Source organism: Urocampus carinirostris, chromosome 5 (assembly GCF_059441175.1).
Source record: "Urocampus carinirostris isolate Australia breed hairy pipefish chromosome 5, RoL_Ucar_1.0, whole genome shotgun sequence".
NCBI lineage: Eukaryota > Metazoa > Chordata > Actinopteri > Syngnathiformes > Syngnathidae > Urocampus > Urocampus carinirostris.
This window is the reverse complement of record NC_142353.1, coordinates 38,554,390-38,571,583: the sequence shown is the minus strand read 5'-3', so window position 1 is coordinate 38,571,583 and position 17,194 is coordinate 38,554,390. Positions and strand designations below refer to the sequence as shown.

General features: G+C 38.7%; 2 protein-coding genes across 4 annotated transcripts in view; one reads left to right on the top strand and one right to left on the bottom strand.

Moving 5' to 3' along the window:
* The window catches only part of pi4kab (phosphatidylinositol 4-kinase, catalytic, alpha b), a 44,695-nt gene extending 37,786 nt beyond the window's left edge, over positions 1-6,909 (bottom strand). For both annotated transcript variants that reach the window (XM_088336709.1, XM_088336710.1), the window contains exons 1-3: positions 6,787-6,909; positions 3,704-3,820; positions 2,192-2,285 (exon numbers count right to left, since the gene is read on the bottom strand). In XM_088336709.1, coding sequence (XP_088192835.1) covers positions 2,192-2,285; positions 3,704-3,820; positions 6,787-6,885 — 310 coding nt within the window. In that variant the 5' untranslated portion in view covers positions 6,886-6,909. The remainder of the gene's footprint in view (positions 1-2,191; positions 2,286-3,703; positions 3,821-6,786) is intronic.
* Positions 6,910-8,851: 1,942 nt separating this feature from the next.
* On the top strand, positions 8,852-16,867 carry snap29 (synaptosome associated protein 29). Of its 2 annotated transcripts, none has more exons than XM_088336771.1 (6): positions 8,852-8,957; positions 11,902-12,160; positions 12,244-12,440; positions 14,995-15,080; positions 15,145-15,249; positions 16,490-16,867. In XM_088336771.1, exons 2-6 carry the CDS (start codon positions 11,924-11,926, stop codon positions 16,648-16,650), a joined length of 786 nt encoding a protein of 261 aa, XP_088192897.1. In that variant the 5' UTR covers positions 8,852-8,957; positions 11,902-11,923; the 3' UTR covers positions 16,651-16,867. The 2 variants fall into 2 exon arrangements, with proteins under 2 accessions (XP_088192897.1, XP_088192898.1); XM_088336772.1 differs by having other exon boundaries at positions 8,857-8,957; positions 11,924-12,160.
* Positions 16,868-17,194: the final 327 nt, after the last annotated feature.

The following is a 17,194-nucleotide window of genomic DNA, read 5'->3' as shown; positions in this document are numbered from 1 at the left end:
ATGAGGGCTCAAAATTACTAATTAAGAAGCGACTTAAGTCAAAGTTACAGTGCATGAAGGTAAAAATACACGGGTTCCCCTGAGGTTGTGTCCTAAATGCGGTATTTTGAAGTCGAACGAAGTTGAGTAAAGTTAGTAGAGTTTGTCGGGAACCGGCTTCTTCGGGTCGGCTCACTAAAAGGAACCGGCTCTTTCGGGTCCTAAATGGCTCTTCAGGTTGTTTTTGCTTCTTTAATCCCAACATGACCAAATATTATGTAAAATTATGCACAAGATGACGTAAAGGAAGGAGGGAATAAAACTAAAAGGAAAAAGATACCAAAATGAAAAAGTAGTGAAAAGCTGAGAAAAGGAAGAGAAAAAAGAAGGAAAAAAATGGAAAAAAAGCCAGAAAAAAAGAAAAGAAAGAAATGTGGGAAAAAAGTAAATAGAGAACAAAAAGAAAAAAGTAACAGCTCAGAAAAAATAAACACAATGAGATTTTTTTAAAGGAATTTTAAAAAAAAGGAGAAAAAAACACGGAAAAAAGAAGAAAAAGTTTGTGTTGCATTCAAATAATTTCCAATTATATCAAGTGAATCTTGTTGCCAACATTGTACTTCCACTAAAAAATGTGATTAAGTACAGTTCTGTATCTTACAACCGACTAAATAAGCCCCCCAAAATGTTAATATTATGCGACAAAATATATCAGGAAATAAAAAGAAATGGATATCTTGTGAAAGAATTGTAAGAACAAACGACGTTTGTAGGCCGTACAACCTTTGCAATAGTACATGAGTCAATTCATTCAAAAGAGAAAAATAATTTTGCATTGCCAGAAACTCAGCAAAATGTAACTTGATGTCAAGTTTTGGACATGTTTGATAATTAATTATCTTGCCTCACTTGGGATTATGGTTGCTCACTGTTGTTTCAAGCGTTGCTCACCAACTTTGTGTGAACGCTCAGACCCCTGCAAAATTAGAGGGAACATTGGTAAAGACTACTCTGAGGAGTTGCTATATCAGAAGTCTGCGTGGGTGTATCTAAACTTGCACAGCTGACGTCATGCAATACTTCTTTAGACAGCAGAGTTGAGGCTGAACTAGCAAAATTCTCATTATCCCTTACTTATTTTAAGAAAAGATTAAGGGAATCAACCATATACTCCACCATACCCTTATAATATATATATATATATATATATATATATATATATATATATATATATATATATATATATATATAATCCTGACCATGTATAGAAAAATGTAAATTCATATTTTATTTATTCTTATTTTGGAACAATGTGGCTGCTGATGTCATTGCAATATTTTCTGAAGCACATCCGGCTTAAGGCCTGCCCTCAACCACTACCATTTAAATATGACTTACAGTATCCTTCCTCATATTTTTCAATCTTTTTTTTTATCTTTCAGAATTCATTACATGTTTATCCTTGAGTGTCATGTCAAATCTCATTCTTAACAATGTACACTAGTTGTAATCAATGACGATATACACAATTATATTCTAAAATCAACAAAACTATTACATACAGCACTTAAAACAAGCATTAGTTAGCTAATAATTGCTAAATGAGGCATGAAAACCAACAAAAACCAACAAAAATGGGTTTTATATTTTCACTTTATTTTAAATTCCATATTTCATTACCCAAAAAACACCTTTGCTATGTTGCATTTACCTAAATTCTTCTGATTATTCACAAGGCAGATTATTTTTTTCCTGGACATTTAGAAGGGTTACCCATATACAATAATTTTAATAATAATAATAATAATAATAATGATGATGATGCAAGTAAAAATCCATACAATTAAACCTAAATATAGTAGGATAATCAATGTTATTGTCTCACAAGAAAACCAAAATGGATCAACCCAACTATTGGTAGATACTGGTTGTTTTATCTAGCCCTTGATTCAGTAAAAGTACATTTTCTTGAGTAAAACAAAAATTTGCATTCCCAATCTCCGGCTTCAAAATTCAAAGTGAGAAAACAAGTATAAATACCCCCTGTATACTTTTATATAAATACTGTTTTGATATGGTCAGGATCAATGTGATTTGTGTCTCTATGACAATGATAAAATGCGATATTTTAATCCAGGGTGAAACGCTTATAAAGGAGAAAGGCTCAAACAATGGGGTCCACTGTGAGAGGGTGGGTGGGGCTAGTCCTTACCCTTTCCTTTCTTTCCCAAGCCTTCTTCGATCCACTGGACACGTGGAAGGCCTCTCAGTAGGCTCAGCAAGTAGGAAACAAGTGTGTCTTTGTGCTGTCAGTGCAAGGCAAAGAGTTACAGACAAATGCAAACAACTGCACTTTTGTTTGAAATAGAAAATAATACGCATGAAGTAAGAAAATCACTAGCTGTACTACAAAAACAAATACCATATTTTCCATAAATCGCAGTTTTTTTTTCATAGTTTGGCCCGGGGGCGACTTATACTCTGGTGCGACTTATGTGTGAAAATATTGACAGATTATTATATCATTTCACATGATATTTTCACGCTAAACCACAGGAGGGCGCTCTCTTTGATAATTTCAACCTTACAGGTCATTTATAAAGACACCTAGAGGGGCTGAACAAAAATAGCACTGAAAGGAATATGTTCTGCAGATAACAAGCTGCGAGTAGTGAAATATGCAGCCTAAAACGGTAATCAGGCAGCAGAAAGCAAGTTAAGAAATAGCGAGAAACTTTGAAAGAGCTGTCAAAAGCGAAAGTGACGATGAGTCTGACGTAAGCGACGTGGAAGAGTATGCGGCGCATCATCTTCGTGATAAAGATCTCACTGTATTTAGCGATTTAAAGTGATACCTATAGTTTGGCAAGCATGTTCTTTATGCTAAAGTTATCTGAATAACTCTCAATAGGTCACATCGTCAGCACGGCGGCGCAGTGGTTAGCGCGTGAGTGGCACAGTTCTGAGGTCATGTGTGGAGTTTGCATGTTCTCCCCGTGCTTGCGTGGGTTTCCTCCGTGCACTCTGGTGTTCCCCCACATTCCAAAAACATGCATTTCTGGTTAATTGTCCGGTCCAAATTGTCCCTAGGTGTGAGCAAGTGAGTCGTCTGTCTCTGTGTGCCCTGCGACTGGCTGGCAACCAGTTCAGGGTGTCCCCTGCCCACTGCCCGAAGATAGCTGGGATGGGCTCCAGCACCCCCGCAACCCTATTGAGGATAAGCGGTGCAGATAATGGGTGGATGGATGTCACGTCGTTACTGACAGGCATGTTAGTCATGTAACGTTAGTATACTGTACACTTATTCAGCACTTTGATCTCTATTTTTTTTTTTTTAAATTACCTTTCAAGATGACGTTTCTTAGTGTTAAATTGATCAAATAATTATCCCCCAGAAATGTGAATTATACTCCAGGTGCAATTTATATGTGTTTTCCTTCTTAATTATGCATTTTTTGGCTGGTGCGATTTATAATCCCGAGCGATTTAAAGTTCGGAAAATACGGTAATGTATAAATTACATATTTAAGCATTTACATTAGAGATACCTAGGTTTCATTGCAAAGATGTATTAGATGCTTACACAGTCTAATGAATGTCTAAGCACGAACTTAATGAGATTAAAGAGATAATCTGATCATGGGGGTGTAAAGTTGGAGGCCTCCCGTTGAGTGTGATTACAAGAATGATGTAAAAGTACAGTGAGATTAAAGGCTGCACCCACCTGTAAACCAGACTCCACTAAAAAAACACCCAGTGCAATAACGGCATCGGTTCGGCGCACGTCGAGGGTAAATATGCCTCGGGACTCTGGTGGGCACATACATTGTAGCTTCTGGACCTGAAAAGGAAAAAAAAAAGGAAAACTGAGATTTAAAAAAAAAAAAAAAAAAATCACTGTAAACAATGCTTTTCAATGAATAAAATTAAACTTTAAATTAAAACTGTAGAAAACAACATGTACTTTTTATTCAGTTGTTCGGCCAAGAAAACAACAAAACTGTGTCACAAAGTAAAGGAATTAAGTTACCAGCACCTTTAATAAACCATAATTAAAGGATGACTTTTTAAACTTAAATCTGAAAATTTCAAACTTTACATTGGTCATTTATTTGTAAAAAATAAAGAATAAAACACCCACAAAAAAACAAATTAAAAAATATATTAAAAAGCATTAAAAGTTTACAAAATTGTCTCCAAAGGTTTCATCCAGACATTGGCAACGTTTTAAAGGACGCTGTGTAATGTTTACCTACTAGGTGTCACTGTATTATGCGACTGAAAACGAGTGCTACAAGGCACAATGAAGAATACAGAGATACCTCGCTACTTTGCCCTTTGGTTAATCGCTGGTTCACTGCTTTGCAGATTTGCATCCTGCATTGTGTTCTGCTAAACACAGTAAGATGCTTTCCTTCTCTATCAAAATTGGACCTCTCCACCCAGTAAACATGTTCAGGAGCTCCCTAGTGTCTCCCTGGCATTTTTACAAAAAAGGTTTGATATATATATATATATATATATATATATTAAAGGTATAGAACAGTGGTACCTCTCCTTACGAATTCAATTTGGTCTGGGAGTAGCTTTGTTACCTGAAAACTTTGTGAGTAAAGACGCATTGTGTATGAAAATCCACTAATCTGTTCCAAGCCCGGCAAAAGTACAGTAAGATATTTTTTTGATAAGTTATAAATCAGAATATGAAACAAATAAATGTTAAAATTAGATTACTGCACAATAAACATAAAACGAGAGGCAAATAATGTACAAAAAAACCCTGGAGAATACAGGAAATAGTATTATTCCTTAACCTTTTTGCCTCACTTTTATTGAAAAACTGATCTAATGACGTCTAGTCTTCCTTGCTTTTGACAATCTGTCGGAAACGGGCGAGGCAGACGTGAGGATAGCCCGACTTGTCAACGCTTTGTAGGAGTGATTCCTTTCCACAAATTACGAGACTTCGTGGAATTTTGCTAAAAGGTCCTGAATTTGGGATGACTAAATGATGGCTGTGTCCTCCTTCCCACCATCTTGCCGGAAACCCTCCTAGTCGTCGTCTCTGAACTGTGACGGTGACACGAAGAGCATGCTCGGAGCACACATGCACACTGGGTTGCCAGGCAGATTTGAAGCAATAACTAGTTTGTTTACAATCGGGGACATCTGGGAGCACCGAATAGCAGCGCATACTGCGATTTCGTAACTAGAAGCAATATTTTCCCGTTCAGGTACTTCGTAACATGAAACTTCCGAATGTAGAGACATTCGTAAGTAGAGACATTCATAAGTAGAGGCACCACTGTATATTGTTTCTGTAGTACAGATCTGGAAGGTAAATGCAGTTTTCCAAAACGTCCACATGACGGCAGCAAAATATCGTGCAAAGTGGAATGGATCGGGTCCTTGATTCATAAAGTTCTACAATAAAACACCAATAATATTTGTCAAACAAATATTTGAGCCTGTGAATTGGGTTTGTTCTTGAGTAATAAATGGTAAATGGTTTGGATTTATATAGCACTTTTCATGTCACTGAAGACCTTCCAAAGCACTTTACAATGTGCTTCACACTAGTGAAGAAATAAAAACAGCAAAGACAAGAGAATAGTAAAGCTCAAGAATAACCAATAAACAACAGATTACAGAAATCCTTAAGAGGTACAAGTCCAAAACCTAGGAGTGGGCGAGACTGGGAATTTCGATATGGTAAATGGTCGACTTTTTTTGTTGTATTTTTTTGTTTTTCAGTAAAATACTCAACGAAACCACAATTGTCCACTATAGCATTTTTTTCTAGTGAATTTTAATTATGATTTTTCAAATTTAAGGAGACAATATTTTTCAAATAAGAAAAATATCTACTACTACATCAGATATTTTGCTCCTTTTAAATAAATAAGAAGATAATTTAAAAAAATAAAGGTTTCTCCTGAGCGGATTTTGACGTTTCGCGGGGGGCTTCTGCCCACATTGACTGCGATAGCCGAGGTAATAGTGTACAAAATACAGAAACTAAAAGTGACTAAACTGCAAATGTTTTCTTATCAATTTTTGCAAGGATAAAAAGGGGTGAAAATAGAAAAGAAATAAGGAAAGGGAAAAAAAGAATAATTCAAAACAAAATTGGCGCTAAATAATACAAACTCTTTCTTTCAATAATCGATAATCCAAGGTAATAAAAATAAGTCTTAAGAAGTTAATGCAATGCAATAGAAAATGGTCAATAACAGCTGTCGATGAGCTAAAGTTGGAAAATTTCTCATCCAAAAGGAAAACAAACAATTAATTGATTAGTCAAACGATTAACTAACGATTAGTTGTTGGTTAATTGATTAGTTCACACGTATAGTCTTAACACTTTCCCTACCGCCATTACTAGAGAAATTTCCTTTAAAACACTTGATTTATTGAGATTTATTTTACTTTTTTATCAAAGAATAAAACATAGTGTAATGGATGAGTATTATGGGCAAAATAACTCGTTCGAAAGAAATATTGCTACAGCAGTTTCTCTCAAACCTGTTTGACCGCAGCGCTTACCAACACGGACTATTTTAGTCTCTGCAGTGCGACGTCCGACTAAATGTTACATTTTAGGAAAAAAAAGCGAGAGAAATCCAAAAGTCAGAGAAAAGAAAATGACAGGCGGGCAATAAACACCTGTCACAAGTCAAAAGTCAGGCAGCCATCAGAAGAAGCCGCCGTCGCCTCCGGTGCGGAAGCGGACCTTCTTTGCCCTGTTGCTCGTCTTACGACATTTACACTCGCCATTCATTGGGAATAACGTTGACGGTGGCTCACCTTTTCCACCGGTGCAGGATGGTGGGCGGCCAAAGAGCGTGCCAGGGACAAAACTGTGTTAAAATAAAAGCTTCTGTGGCCGCCTCCTGTCACCGACATGTTTACCTCCACATCAGGCGACTCTTCGCGGCGGCGTAGGGGGGGTGAGGAGCCAGTCACATACAGCCACTCGCGCTAGTGATGGGTCGCTCGTGAACGACACTGCTTAATTAGCCGGCTCTTTGAAGTGAACGAAGGAGCTGGTTCTCTTGGAATTTACTCCCCCCCCCTCTCTTTCCCCTTTTTACCTCTTTCTGTCTATTTAGCTGTTTCTTTCTCTTTCCTTCTCTTCCTCTTTGTCTCCTTTTCTCTCTTTGTCTCTTGTTTTCTGTTTCTTTATATTTTCCTCTATTTATTGTTCACTCTTTATATTTTGATACATCTTTCATTCTAATTCTGTCTTTCCCTCTTTCTCCCTCTTTCTGCCCCTCCTCTCTCCTTCTCTCTCTCTCTCGATCTTTCACACTCTATATTCTCAATATATTTATCTTTCTTTCTTTCTGTCTCTTTTTCTTCCTTTTTCTTTCTTTTTCTTGCTCTCCTTTTCTCTCATCTTCCTCTATTTTTCTCTCTTTCACTCTCTCATCCCTCTTGTTTTTTTACTTCCTCCCCTTTCCCTCTCTTTTTCTTTCCCTTTTTCTTTCTCATTTTCTCACTTTATTCCTCTCTCGCTTTCTTTCTCTCTATTTCTCTTTCCCATTTCTCTTTCTCTTTGTCTCCCTCTCCATCTTTCTTTCTCTCTATTTCTCTTTCCAATTTCTCTTTCTCTTATTCTCCCTCTCCATCTTTCACCCTGTCTATCTTTTAGATTGTCTCTAGGTGTAAATGAGCTTTCAAAATCTCTCTATTGTTCTCTCTCTCTCTATTGTTTTTTTCTCTTTCTTTTTTCAGTCTCTCACTCTTGCTCTCCTTCACTCTCTATATCTATCTCTCTATCCGTCTATATGTTGCTCTTTCTCTCATTCTTTCTGTATTGTGCTTTTTCTCCCTCTCCCTCTCTTTCTTCCCCTCTCTCTCTTTCTTTTTACATCTCTCAATCTTTCTCTCTCCATCTCTCTCGCTTTTTTCTCTTTCTTTTTTCAGTCTCTCACTCTTGCTCTCCTTCACTCTATATCCATCTCTCTATGCGTCTATATTTCACTCTTTCTCTCACTCTTTCTCTATCATGGTCTTTCTCCCTCTCCCTCTCTTTCTTCCTCTCTCTTTCTTTTTCTATCTCGCTCTCTCTCTCTCTCTAGCTTTTTTCTCTTTCTTTTTTCAGTCTCTCACTCTTGCTCTCCTTCACTCTCTATATCCATCTTTCTATCCGTCTATATTTCGCTCTTTCTCTAACTCTTTCTCTATTATGCTATTCCTCCCTCTCCCTCTCTCTCTTTCTTTCTCTCTCTCTCTCTCTTCTCTCTCTTGCTCTATATATCTCTTGTTATCTACTTTTCTCTCTATTTTTCTGTTGTCCTCTAAATCTCTATGATTCTCTCTTGATGTTATCTTTTTCTGCTCTCTCTCTTTCTCTCTTCCTTTTCTCTCTCTCTCTCCTTCTCTCTTGAAGGCGCTCATGACTGGTCAATATGAGTGGCGTCATCAATGTGCTGTTTACTTAGTATAAACAATTTGAGAGTTTAAATTGGGCAAAATTTCACTGTCAATTGAAACAATAAAGACTATTATTATATAATTCCATAATATATTTTAAAAGTAGTTATTCAATAATTTGGTGCATAAATGATAATACCCCCACCCGAGAGCTTGTGGGGGGACGAAAGAGTCGACTCTTTTCAGTGAGCCAAGCTGAAAAAGCCAGTTCTCCCAAAGGAGCTGGAGTTCTCATGACTAACTCGCGCTTCCACCAGCCGCAGTACGGTCTCCCGGAGAGGACACATGTTTTCCCAGTAAGGCAATTGTAATTACAACTCAGACATTGTAAAAGTAATTAATTTATGATATGCACACATTTCTACACTGTAATAAGTGTCATTTTATATGCATTGGTTCATGATTTGAATGCGTTTTTGTTGCGCAACATTGTCATCCGGGTCATCCAAAAGAGGTGACGTAATACAGGAAGTGTTTGTGTCAGTCAGCTGACCTGGCAACAACAGCACGTCGTTCGGAGGTTTATTATTTAATGACCGGTAAGTTTTTTATTTTTTATTATTCTGTTACAGATACTTATGCTTACAATTGAATACGCAGTCTATTTTTTGTTCTCTGTCATGTTCTGTTAAGCACGTTACCCACCTAGCAAACAGTTGTTGAAAAAATCTGCAAAGGCTTAGTCCAAATGACGTTTGGTTGAAAAGTTGAAAAACATCATTTCCAATAAATACGAACTAAATATAACCGTCTAACATTTTTTGGAATACTAAATCAATTCGGAGAGGAACCACGCCAGATCTCGTTTAAAATCTAACGTTTAAAAGACGTCCATTAGCTGGGCGGGTAATTTTCACTTGCTATTTTCCATCCATCTATTATCTGCACCACTCATCCTCAGTAGGGTCGCGGGGGTGCTGGAGTCCATCCCAGCTGTCGTCGGGCAGGGGAGACCCTGAACTGGTTGCCAGCCAGTCGCAGGGCTCACAGGGACAGAAGAGTCACTCGCTCATTCACATCTAGGGACAATTCAGACTGGCCCATTAACCTGACATACAGTTTTTCTGGAATGTGGGAGGAAACCGGCGTGGCCGGAGGAAGCCCACGCAAACAAGGGGAGAACATGCAAACTCCACACAGGAGGTTCGATCTCATGACCTCAGATCTGTGCTGCACATCTGTGCTAACCACTGCCCCGGCGTGCTGCCCTCACTTGCCATTTCATAAAATCAATATTACATACAGTAATAATCATAGGTGTTCCCAGTTGTCTAATGTAAATAAATAACCCAAACGAGTTCCATACGCACACAAAAAGTGTATCATACAAAGTGGAAACCTCAATTTAAGTGTCACGAGAGCTTGAAATCAACCACCGCTTGTTAAGGGCTGCAACAAACGACTATTTTAGGAGTCGATTAGTTACTGACTATTGAAACGATTAGTGAATAATCTGATCAAATCAATTAAATGAAACAAACGTGTATTTTGGAAAGTACATTCGGTAAAGTCCGTAGGAAAAATACTTACATTCTCAACAGTTTGAAATCAAACGTTTGTCGTTTTTAATGTTTTAACCACTGACGATTGTTCTTCGAACTGGATGCATTTAATTTTAAATACGTTTGTCAGGCTATCTGGCATAACACTCAAGCTATGTTTTATAGTGAAATACATGCGTAAAATGCACAATGTCAAGTCAAGTTTATTTGTACAGCCCTTAATCACAAGGAGTCTCAAAGGCCTGCACAGACTACTGCAAACTGCAGACTACTGCAAAAATACTTTTTAATACTACAAAAATAATACAGTAAAATTACAACAGTAATGTTACAAAATACGACATTGAAACTACAAAAATACTTCAGTAATACCAAATGTAAATATAAATGGTCTGCATTAAATGGCGCTTTTCAAGTCAATGAAGACCTCCCAAAGCGCTTTACAATGTGCTTCACGCTTTTCCCTTATACACACTAACTAACCAATAGTAGCGTCAGCCATGCAAGGCAACTACCTGCTATCGGGGGCATTAGGGATTCAGTGTCTTGCCCAAGGACACTTCGACATATAACAAGGAGGAGCCGGGAATCCAACCTGCAACCTTTTGATCCCAAGACGATCGCTCTGCCTCCTGAGCAAATGTTATTTTAGAAATGTATATTAAACTTGGGTGCCCTTTGCGTTAATTAGTCACAAAAAGTAGCTCTCGGCTTCAAATAGGTTGGAGATCCCTTGTTCTGCTATATTTTTCCCCTCGGGCAAACCCTCCCACACAACACAAAATTACAGCTATGGAAATACTACAGTAAAACTATTATAGAAAATTACAACTGTGGAAATACTCCCAAAAATACTATAGTAATACTACAAAAATCCTACAAAAGTACTATACTAATACTACAACACAAATACTAGAGTAATACTGCAAAACTACTCGAGTAATACTACAAAACACTGCAGTAATACGGGCAGCACAGCGGCGCAGTGGTTAGCGCGTGTGCGGCACAGTTCTAAGGTCTTGGGAACCTCCTGTGTGGGTTCAAATCCAGCTACCGGATTTACTGTGCGGAGTTTGTATGTTCTCCCCGTGCTTGCGTGGGTTTCCTCCGGGCACTCCGGTTTCGTCCCACATTCCAAAGACATGCATTTTAGGTGGATTGGCCGGTCCAAATTGTCCCTAGGTGTGAATGAGCGAGCGAGTTGTCTGTTCCTGCGATTGGCTGGCAACCAGTTGAGGGTGTCCCCTGCCCACTGCCCGATGATTGCTGGGATGGGCTCCAGCACCCCCGCGACCCTACTGAGGATAAGCGGTGCAGCTAATGAGATGAGATGAGACTACAGTAATACTACAAAAATTTCACAGTAATACCAAAAAATACTACAGTGAGACAATGCATGTTATCAGAACCGTATTTGCTTGGATGTTACTTGAAACTCACCGAGGCGCGTCAGACTACATTTTGTCCATTTTTTTTTTTTTGCATTTGCATTTATACTTGTATAGTGCTTTTCAAGTCACTGAAGACCTCCCAAAGCGCTTTACAATGCGTTTCACACTTACCCATTCACCCACACACTCGCACACCAACAGCAGCTTCAGCCATGCAAGGAGACTACCTGCAACTGCTAATTTTCAATATAGGATGTCTTCTCTTTATTTTCTATAGAAAATTCTCTGAGTTTTGTCTTTAGATGTTTGTGCATCACCGCGGTACTGCCATGATATGCAAGTTCTGCTTTGCAAACCTTTCAAGTAGTTTTTTTAATCGCTATGTCTAGGCTAATATGCTTCCAAAATTGAGAAATTTTTGTATGCGTACTTAATGTTGACGCCGTCATTTCTGAATGTATAGACGCTATTGCACATGAGTGACTCTCAGCAGAGATTATAATCATGTGAGATGCGTCATTCTGTTGGAAAAACGCGTCTGGTTGACAATAATGGACATTTCATTGTCGACAATCTGCTAATTGTTGCAGGCCTACCTGCGTGCCGCCTCAGATGGCTTATCCAAAGTCCCACAACCCGTTCGCAGACGACGATGACGACGTAGAGAGCTTCCGCCCTACTAACAGGGGTTTCGACGATGGCGATGACGACGGATTGAGCGATGCTGAACGAAGACAGCGCTATCTGCAGCAGGAAGTGATGCGAACAGCTCAGTCGGCGGTGGACAGCAGCTACCGATCCGTCGGTCTCATTTACCAATCTGAGAAGATGGGTGTAGAAACAGCAGAGGTGATATGTCCGGCACGCTGATCCGATTTGTCCTTGACTAGTTGGTTGCGTGGTGATCACCATCTTCATTTTTGTTTGCGTAGGAACTGGTGCGTCAAGGGGAAGTTCTTAAAAGGACGGATAAAATGTTGGACAACATGGACGAGGACTTGAAGACCAGCCAGAAGCACATTAACAGTATCAAGAGTGTTTGGGGTGGCTTAGTCAGTTACTTCAAGGGCAAACCTGAGCAGACCAAACCTCCACCAGAGGAGCCCAAAGCCTACCAGGCTAATGACAGGTAAAGCGACATTGGATGTTTCATGCCACTTTTTTAAGACTTACAGGCAATGTTCCTTCTAATTTTCCACGGGTCTGAGCGTTCCCACAAAGTCGGTGAGCAGCGCTTGAAACAACAGTGAGCAACCATAATCCCAAGTGTGGCAAGATAATTCATTATCAAACATGTCCAAAACTTGACATCAAGTTACATTTTGCTGAGTTTCCGGCAATGCAAAATTATGTTTCTCTTTTGAATGAATTGACTCATGTACTATTGCAAAGGTTGTACGGCCTACAAACGTCGTTTGTTCTTACAATTCTTTCACAAGATATCCATTTATTTTTATTTCCTGATATATTTTGTCGCATAATATTAACATTTTTGGGGGCTTATTGAGTCGGTTGCAAGATACAGAACTGTACTTAATCACATTTTTTAGTGGAAGTACAATGTTGGCAACAAGATTCACTTCATATAATTGGAAATTATTTGAATGCATCACAAACTTTTTCTTCTATACCCGTGTTTTTTTTTCTACTTTTTAAAAAAAATTCCTTTAAAAAAAATCTCATTGTGTTTATTTTTTCCGAGCTGTTACCTTTTTATTTTGTTCTCTATTTACTTTTTTTCTGGCTTTTTTTTTTTAAATTTTCCCTTCATTTTTCTCTTCTTTTTGTTTCTTTTTTTCTCGGCTTTTCACTACTTTTTCATTTTGGTATTTATTTCTTTTTTGTTCTATTCCCCCCTTCTTAAAGTCATTTTGTGCATCATTTTACATAATATTTGGTCATGTTGGGATTAAAGAAGCAAAAACAACCCGAAGAGCCGTTTAGGACCCGAAAGAGCCAGTTCCTTTTAGTGAGCCGAGCCGAAGAAGCCGGTTTCCCGGCAAACTCTACTAACTTTACTCAACTTCGTTCTCCTTCGACTCGACTTCAAAATACCGCATTTAGGACACAACGTCAGGGGAACCCGTGTATTTTTACCTTCATGCACTGTAACTTTGACTTGAGTCGCTTCTTAATTAGTAGCCCTCATTTTTGTGCGCTGGCTAGATTTTCTTGTGCGCTGAGAATGTGCGCAGCTTAGAGGGAACACTGCTTACAGGTGCTAAAGACTTGAGCTATCATTGATGCAGTTGTTTAAACAATTCGGTCATGTATTTATTTCAATGATTAATCAAGATAACTCTCTGTTTGGGTGAATTAATCCATTTTGAGACTCCTTGTGATAAAGGGCTGTACAAATAAACTTGACTTGACCCCGATATTTGCTACTTTTAATGGTGCCCCGTGTGAGGCGGAACAGTCTTAATACAATTATTGAACTTGTCTCTTCAGATAAATGAAGAGAGAGATTAACAGGATGGCCTCGGGGTGCTGTGTTGTAGTTTAGCCACAGCGGAGTGGATGACGTCACACGCTAAGCCAAAATTTCGACGTCCCTGCAGCAGATGGAATTCTTTGTGCCCAGGGTTACACCACCTCGTGTTCACGTAGATAGCAAGTCCACCCCCTCTCCGCTTCCCGCAGGCTTTTGTGTCTCTGTCTGTCCTAACAGCGCTGAAGCCGGGTAACTCCACGTTAGCGTCCGGGTTGCTAGACATGAGCCACCTTTCCGTAAAACACAGAAAACTGCATTCCCTGTACGCTTTGATGTTTTTCACCAGCACAGCCCGTTCGTCGGTCTTATTTGATAGAGAGTTCACATTTACCATGATTACGGACGGTACCGAAGACTTATAACGCCGCTAGCTGCTTAGCTAGCTCCGGCTCTGCATCCACGATAGGGCCCCCTCATCACACCAGCACGAGAATTCCTCAGTGCAAGGAGTTGATTCCTGGAATAAATGCATTTTTGTGCGTTAAAACCCATAACGATGGGATAGAAAGTACTTCAAAGTGTAGTTGTCAAACGGGACGAAAAACACCGAAGATAGAAGCAGACACTTAAAACAAAAACAAAAAGAGCAAAATCACACGGAGCTGCTGAAAAGGCTGCCGCTCGCGGCGGCGCCAATGATGTTCACTTACAGTCAGGGTTGGGTAGGGTTACTTTAACCTGATTACTTTCAATTACTTTTGGATTACTCCAATACCAAATATGCTAATAAAAGACAAAAGAAACTAAATATGAATAAAATTATGACTCACAACACGTGGTAAGCTTTCTCTCCTGGCTTTGATCTCTGGCAAAACGAACATAAAATGCGACAGAAACAAAATGAAAACAAATCCAAACAGCTTGCCAACATCATTTTTGCCGTTCCATGTATTCCGTTACTCCCCAAGCCTGCACAAAATTTAGTAATTTTATTCATATTTGGTTTATTTTGTCTTTTATTGGCATATTTGGTATTAGAGTAATCCAAAAGTAATTGAAAGTAATCAAGTTAAAGTAACCCTACCCAACCCTGCCTACAGTATTTATCAAAATGATAAATTGACAGTGAAGGGTTTGATGTTTTAACTGATTACATTCTGTACTATGGAAATTATCCAAACGTCTGTGTGTTGACCATGATTTGAATCATTTGTATTATTTATAATGCGGTCCCCTCGACGGTCCTTAGATTACAGAATGCCATGGCCAACAGCAGAGGGCAAGAAGACAAATACCAAGCAAGTCATCCCAACCTTAGAAAACTGCAGACAGAAGGTACAATGTGAGCTAAAGGACTACAGAAATGACCACCGCTGATCTTGGTTTTGTTTTTTTAAAGGTTTTGGGGCCACAGCATCCGTAGATGGGGGCTTCTCCACACATAACGGATATTCCAAGAACAAACACCTTCAACAAGCTCACCAGACCTTGGACAACAATTTAGGTATATCAGAAATGTTATTTTCTAGGAATTGCATATAACTTTAAGACACATATACTGAGATCATAAATTAATTCCTGCTTTGGTACTGTCAAATTGTATTTTCATTTGATATTCAACTACCGGTAAATGCATTTATTAATTTTAATTCGCTTAAAGGGACATTTGGTCAGGGTTGGGTAGGGTTACTTTAACTTGATTACTTTCAATTACTTTTGGATTACTCCAATACCAAATATGCTAATAAAAGAAACTAAATATGAATAAAATGATGACTCACAACACGTGGTAAGCTTTCTCTCCTGGCTTTGATCTCTTTGATCTCCGGCAAAACTATCATAAAATGCGACAGAAACAAAATAAAAATAAATCCAAACAGCTTGCCAACATCATTTTTGCCGTTCCATGTATTCCATTACTCCCCAAGCCTGCACAAAATTTAGTAATTTTATTCGTATTTAGTTTCTTTTGTCTTTTATTAGCAGATTTGGTATTGGAGTAATCCAAAAGTAATTGAAAGTAATCAAGTTAAAGTAACCCTACCCAACCCTGCCTTTGGTATTATTTATCTTTGGTGTAAAAATGATTAAAAAACCAACAATATTGATTTGAAAAGTAAGCAAGAATACAGAACTATCAAAAAAAGCGTGCATTTTTTAAACATACTCGTTGGTCAAGAATTTTGAGCCTAACCTAAAGAAAGCTGACAGGATTGTCAGCCATATTGTTGCTACTGGTGGTTCCCTGAACTTGCCAAAAACTGTTATATTATCATTTTATTCTGTTTGTTTTTTCCGTTCTTTTCTTGCTTTTTCTTTTCACCTTCTCTCTATTTTCCTTTTATTATTTCTTTGTGTTTGGCTTTTTTTCTATTTCCATTTTATTTCTTTTTTCCCTTTTCTTTCACTTTTCCCTTTTCCCTTTCAGTTTTTCTTGCCTTTTGTGTTTTTCCCATTATTTTATCTTATTTTCCCCTTTCTTTTTTTGTAATCCTGTAGCACTCATTTTCAGTTGCACTACACAAAACGGCAACATCTAGAGGCCAAGAATTACATAGTGTCCGTTTGACTTCAAAGTGTTAGCCCTGTCTAGTAATTATGGTTACTGTTGTAGCAGACAGTGTCTCTTCAAATGATCAGCTGTAGTTTTTATACAATGTGTGTGCCGGAGTTTAGCCAAACCCAAGTTTAATTTGTTTATCGGCTAGTTCACCGTCACATCGTGTTGTTTTCACCTTGTGTAGATGAAATGGCAGATGGCTTGAGTCGTCTTAAGAACCTTGGTTTGGGTCTGCAGTCCGAGATCGACAGCCAGGATGACTCCATCGATTCTCTCCTCAACAAAGCGGACAAGATGGACACCAAGATCAATCGCACAAACCAGCAGATTAAAAGGCTTAAATGAAACAAAAACTTAGGTCTTTGGAACTCACTGACATCTTTCAAGTCGGGACTTGGTTTTGCATACTGCTCTTGCAATTTTGTGTCCCCTTTAAATGTAAGCCCTTGCTTAAACAGACAACTGGCATTTGTAGGTGGCATTTTCTATCAATTACATTATTGTGTCAAATTGAATGTACTTCAGTAGGTGAAACAAATTAAACTACCTACAGTGAAATATATACTATTTCAATGTAACATTGATGTTTAACCATTGCAAAAAAATCACTAATTCAAGAAATCTAAATGTCAAATAAGGGCGGCACGGTGGCACAGTTCTGGGGTCATGAGATCAAACCTCCTGTGTGGAGTTTGCATGTTCTTCCCGTGCTTGCGTGGGTTAATTTGCCAGTCCAAATTGTCCGTAGGTGTGAATGAACGAGTGAATTGTCTGTCCCTGTGTGCCCTGCGACCTACTGGCAACCAGTTCAGGGTGTCACCTGCCCACTGCCCCAAGACAGCTAGGATGGGCTCCAGCACCCCCGCGGCCCTACTGAGGATAAGTGGTG

Bases quoted from the DNA above. Each gene is read 5' to 3' on its own strand.
- snap29 (XM_088336771.1), top strand. From the start codon at position 11,924: ATGGCTTATCCAAAGTCCCACAACCCGTTCGCAGACGACGATGACGAC. The intron at 12,161-12,243 runs GTGATATGTCCG...TTGTTTGCGTAG, and splicing joins TGGGTGTAGAAACAGCAGAG to GAACTGGTGCGTCAAGGGGA. The intron at 15,250-16,489 runs GTATATCAGAAA...CACCTTGTGTAG, and splicing joins GACCTTGGACAACAATTTAG to ATGAAATGGCAGATGGCTTG.